General features: G+C 70.9%; 2 protein-coding genes across 2 annotated transcripts; one reads left to right on the forward strand and one right to left on the reverse strand.

The window, feature by feature from the left end:
- Positions 1-7: 7 nt before the first annotated feature.
- EMIHUDRAFT_78432 (hypothetical protein) lies at positions 8-223 on the forward strand (the record flags this gene model as incomplete). Its single annotated transcript, XM_005772510.1, has 1 exon — positions 8-223. A coding segment is annotated over one exon (216 nt), but the record flags the coding sequence as incomplete, so codon positions are not given.
- Positions 224-968: 745 nt separating this feature from the next.
- Positions 969-1321, reverse strand: EMIHUDRAFT_123945 (hypothetical protein; the record flags this gene model as incomplete). The annotated part of the gene is made up of 1 exon (XM_005772511.1): positions 969-1321. A coding segment is annotated over one exon (353 nt), but the record flags the coding sequence as incomplete, so codon positions are not given.
- Between the last annotated feature and the right edge of the window lie 605 nt (positions 1322-1926).

Here is a 1926-nt window from a genome sequence, read left to right on the forward strand (position 1 = left end):
GACGGCCGAGGAGATTGCCGCGTGGAGATTCGCCGTCGTATCCTTTGGCCGCGTCGAGTACCTGGAGCAGGACGACGACGTCGTGCGGCCGCACTTTCGCAAGCACGACAACTACTCCAACTGGGACGACTACTTGGGGCTTGAGCACGCGCAGACGGGGACGGGCAGGAAGAAGCAGCAGGCGCGCTCGGGGTACGACAAGCCGGTCAAGATCTACGGCTGAGCGGCGGCGCGGGCGCCCCCGCGCGTTTGGGGCCTCGGCGCAGCGGCGGTACGCGCGCAGGCGGCGGCCGGGGCGCCGCACGCGCGCCGCTCGCGGGGCGCGGCCGCGCGCGCCTCTCGCGTCGATCGACGGGGAGGACCGCCTGTAGCTTGCTTGCTGGCGTTGCGTTGCCCGCGACGCAGCAAGCGTCGGCTCTCTGCCCCCGGCGTTTCTCTGCCCCCGGGCCCCCGCGGCTCGTCGCGAGCTCTGGGGCAGCGCCGATCCGCGCATCGGCCGATCGCTTGCCGCCCTCTCCACTAGCGTAATAAGATTTGAGTTTGTTTTTGGATGTTGTCACGAGCGATTTTTCTCTCGCGTGTCCGGGGCAACCGCCTTGAGGGATATGAGGCCAGAGCGCAGCTGCAGCTCGCCGCTTGGGCGTTGGGGGCTACGGCTAGCCTTGAGCGCTTCGCGCATGCGCCTTGCGCGCATGCCCCCGCCCCCCGCACAGATCAGGCGCACATCGGCCATCGGATGTCGGATCCGATTCGCGATTGGGCCATCGCGGCCGGGCGGCCGGGGCGGCGGTTGCGTTTGCGTTGGGCGGTGCGCGAGCTCGAGAGCGCCGGCCGCCGCACGACAATTCCTCAATCCACCGCTTGTACACTCCATCTCCAACACACACACACGTCGCGCGTGGCCCCCGCGATCCGCGCGCGCGACACCGAACACGTGGAACCAAGCTATTTGACAACTCGCACTCCTTTCAGCCCCGCTTGAGGTCAGCTAGCCTGCGGGCGAGGTCGTCATCCGCGCTCAGCGGCGGCGGCGCCGCCGCCGGCGCGGCGGGCTGCTGCGGCGGCGTGGCGGGCGAGCCGTCGACGACAGGGATGTGCGCCGCGCCGCCGGCCGAGTCCGTGTCGGCGTGCCGCACGAGGGAGAAGGTTGCGGCGGCTCCGTCGGCGAGGTCGATGGCGAAGCTCTTGACCGGCTCGTCGACGGAGACCGCGTGGCCGTTGAGGTGCAGCACGCGGTCGCCCGGCTGGATGAGGCCGCAGGCCGCCGCCTCGGAGCCCGGCTTGATTGCGACGACCACGTTGTCGGGGGTGAGGTTCATGCCTGCCGGTCAGCAGCACGCGAGTCAGAGGGGATGGGCCGGGCAGGCGGTGCAGAGTCAGAGGGGATGGGCCGGGCAGGCGGTGCAGAGTCAGAGGGGATGGGCCGGGCAGGCGGTGCAGAGTCAGAGGGGATGGGCCGGGCAGGCGGTGCAGAGTCAGAGGGGATGGGCCGGGCAGGCGGTGCAGAGTCAGAGGGGATGGGCCGGGCAGGCGGTGCAGAGTCAGAGGGGATGGGCCGGGCAGGCGGTGCAGAGTCAGAGGGGATGGGCCGGGCAGGCGGTGCAGAGTCAGAGGGGATGGGCCGGGCAGGCGGTGCAGAGTCAGAGGGGATGGGCCGGGCAGGCGGTGCAGAGTCAGAGGGGATGGGCCGGGCAGGCGGTGCAGAGTCAGAGGGGATGGGCCGGGCAGGCGGTGCAGAGTCAGAGGGGATGGGCCGGGCAGGCGGTGCAGAGTCAGAGAGGATGGGCCGGGCAGGCGGTGCAGAGTCAGAGGGGATGGGCCGGGCAGGCGGTGCAGAGTCAGAGGGGATGGGCCGGGCAGGCGGTGCAGAGTCAGAGGGGATGGGCCGGGCAGGCGGTGCAGAGTCAGAGGGGATGGCCGGCAGAT

Source organism: Emiliania huxleyi (genome assembly GCF_000372725.1).
Source record: "Emiliania huxleyi CCMP1516 unplaced genomic scaffold EMIHUscaffold_3589, whole genome shotgun sequence".
Classification (NCBI taxonomy): Eukaryota; Haptophyta; order Isochrysidales; family Noelaerhabdaceae; genus Emiliania; species Emiliania huxleyi.